This window comes from Anarrhichthys ocellatus, unplaced genomic scaffold (assembly GCF_004355925.1).
Source record: "Anarrhichthys ocellatus isolate YVR2014 unplaced genomic scaffold, GSC_Weel_1.0 scaffold3, whole genome shotgun sequence".
Taxonomy (NCBI): domain Eukaryota; kingdom Metazoa; phylum Chordata; class Actinopteri; order Perciformes; family Anarhichadidae; genus Anarrhichthys; species Anarrhichthys ocellatus.
The window spans coordinates 459648-462522 of NW_022280033.1; the positions used below are offsets into that span (position 1 = coordinate 459648).

The following is a 2875-nucleotide window of genomic DNA, read 5'->3' on the forward strand; positions in this document are numbered from 1 at the left end:
AGAGAGAGAGAGAGAGAGAGAGAGAGAGAGAGAGAGAGAGAGAGAGAGAGAGAGAGAGAGAGAGAGAGAGAGAGAGAGAGAGAGAGAGAGAGAGAGAGAGAGAGAGAGAGAGAGAGAGAGAGAGGCTCCGTCCTAAGCTCTTTTTAAAAACAGTAAAAGGAGCGAGGGGAGGAATAACAGAGTGGTAAAGAGGTTTAGGACGATTTGGCAGCCAAAAGCCGGGTCGTACTACCCCAGGTCTTCCCCTGCTCCGCTGACAGAGGCTAAGAAAGCAGATCCCCCCCAAACCTCCCAAAAGATAATAGCCACAGACAGGAAGAGAAAGAGAATTTTTCATATTGAAACCCCTCCGTTTTTTGTTTTTTTTTCTAATCTGGTCTCCGATGAAGTTTCATTGTTTCTCATGTGAAGCCAGTGACAGCTTAGCTGAGATGGAGTCGCGGAGGCATTGTAGCGCGGGCGTTCTCCCGTTTGGCTTGCTGAGAAAAGAGCAGAGAGAGAGGGGGGGGGGGGCACAATGGAGGGTTTTTTGGGGGGCTTCCCCCCCCACATCCGACTGTGCTCGGAGAAGTGAAGAGAGAGAGAGAGAGAGAGAGAGAGAGAGACGGGAATCTGGGAAGCATCCCAACGTTCCTCTGATGGCTGCTGGCCTCTCCCACTCGTCACGTACTCCTCTGTCAGTGGAGGAAGGAGAACGGAGGCCATTTTTTATTCTCGCTTAGCGGAGGCCGAAGTTAATGCAATGCTTGTTCAAGAGCCTTTTAAATTAATTTTATGTGACCTGAAGCCCAAACAGACGCACTAATGTTACACCAACATATCACAAGTACGAGGTACGATAGATAAAGACCAGGTGGTGGAGGTGGAGGTGAGGATTATGCCTCACACTACCTAAAACAACGTATCCTGGTATCTTATGAAACAGTTACACCTCATGTTTCATGCATTTTCTTACTAAAGTCCAGCAACATGTGTCATCTCCTGCTCGTTACATGCATACAGTCTTTTCAAAATAAAGTTCTGTCTTTACAGGAAACAACTGAGTTAGGTTTAGGCAACAAGAATACTTAGTTAGTGGCGCTGCTCAAGTACTGTAGCAACAAGACAAATAGACGATGACTTCTTGTTTCACACGCGGCACTAACAGCGGACTTCTGTGGAGGAAGTGATGCATTGTGGGTCTTGACTGACGTGCTTACCTTTCACTTTTACTTAAAGGGAAACTTCTTCTTTTCCTTGGGTTTTGAGAAATTGCAGGAAATTAAGTAAAAACTAAAGGAGGTAGATTGAGGGAAAGTTAGTGGATCAAAAGAGTTTCTGTGCTGTGTTTCATGGATGTGTTTTAACTCTTTGTTCCTCAGTGCTGATGGGAGAGCCAATCAGAGGAGACCACAGGCAGAGAGCGGTCATGTGACTGTGAGCCCAGACGTGTTCAGGACACTGAGACAAACAGGTGCGTCTGTCTGTCTGTCTGTTGCAGCTTCACCTTAAAGAATCTCTAGAATATGAATGAGCAGCATTTGAAGATGAACGGCTGCTGCTTGAGATCTGATTTAAATCGTTGTTTAAAAAAAAAAAAAAGGAGACACGTCCGACCTACTGAGTGAGCATGTAACCTGTTCAGGCATTCAGCTGTGTGTGTGTGTGTGTGTGTGTGTGTGCTGCAGGGCTGCTGTGTGTGTGATTATGCATGTCTAATGTTTTAGTTGTCGTACTTGTTTAAAGTGTCACGGCTGGTGTGCGACGGGAAACGTCTGACATCCTTCAACATCTTGTCGTTTTCATTTTGTTCTGCAGGAAGCAGCGACGCTGACGCTGACGTCGGGAATGTGAGTCGATTGACCGGAATTTCATTTATAAAGTCACAAGGCTGTGAAAAGTATTATGGAATCATAACATAGTATGTTGTGTAATGTCAGTCTACTACAGTACGGTAGTTCCCAACAATAAAATATTGCGCCACACAAAATTACGTATATGTCAACACTTTACTTTTACATCGCCTCCTTCGTCTTTAAGCACAAAATATACATTTATAATGTAGTTATAAGCAAATATAACAGCGCCTTTAGGTGTTTATTACTACGGTGTTTAACGGCTTTAATCTTCTGTCATAATATTGTTAATTTCACATCTCGATAACACTATATATCACAATTTAGCATGTTTTTCTGGTAGTTTAATACATAGTTTATATGAAATACCCACATGGTAAAGCCTAGCTTTGTGTAATGCTGTGTGAATTAAGTACTTGATAAATGAAAAGTACTTTTCTTATTTAATTAAGAATTTTAGTGTTGGACTCTACGACATTATATCGAGGGGTGTTTCTATTATTTTGTCCTCCTTATTTACAGACATGAGTGGGTCATAAAATCAGAAACAACTCTCAAGATAAAGTAGTAAAGTACATCACCATCACCACTATGACCTGAAACATATTGTTGTATTTGAGGATCGTCGGTAGTGTGTGTGGAAATAATGGACATGAAGGAGCTAAACAACGACAAACATAAACAATTTGACTCGTTTTATCACTTTCTGTCCTCTGCAGACAATATGTGAGGAAAACTATCATGTTTTTGTCAAACAACATGCTATACCGTGACTTTTTTCGACATGCTATACCGTGACTTTTTTCGACATGCTATACTGTGACTTTTTTCGACATGCTATACTGTGACTTTTTTCGACATGCTATACCGTGACTTTTTTCGACATGCTATACCGTGACTTTTTTCGACATGCTATACCGTGACTTTTTTCGACATGCTATTCTGTGACTTTTTTCGACATGCTATTCTGTGACTTTTTTCGACATGCTATACTGACTTTTTTCGACATGCTATACCGTGACTTTTTTCGACATGCTATA

General features: G+C 42.0%; 1 protein-coding gene across 2 annotated transcripts in view; it reads left to right on the forward strand.

Annotated features, from left to right (window-relative positions):
• The window catches only part of wdpcp (WD repeat containing planar cell polarity effector), a 42762-nt gene that overhangs the window by 38457 nt on the left and 1430 nt on the right, over positions 1 to 2875 (forward strand). For both annotated transcript variants that reach the window (XM_031875054.1, XM_031875064.1), the window contains exons 9-10: positions 1362 to 1453; positions 1798 to 1829. In XM_031875054.1, the coding sequence (XP_031730914.1) occupies positions 1362 to 1453; positions 1798 to 1829 (124 nt within the window). The remainder of the gene's footprint in view (positions 1 to 1361; positions 1454 to 1797; positions 1830 to 2875) is intronic.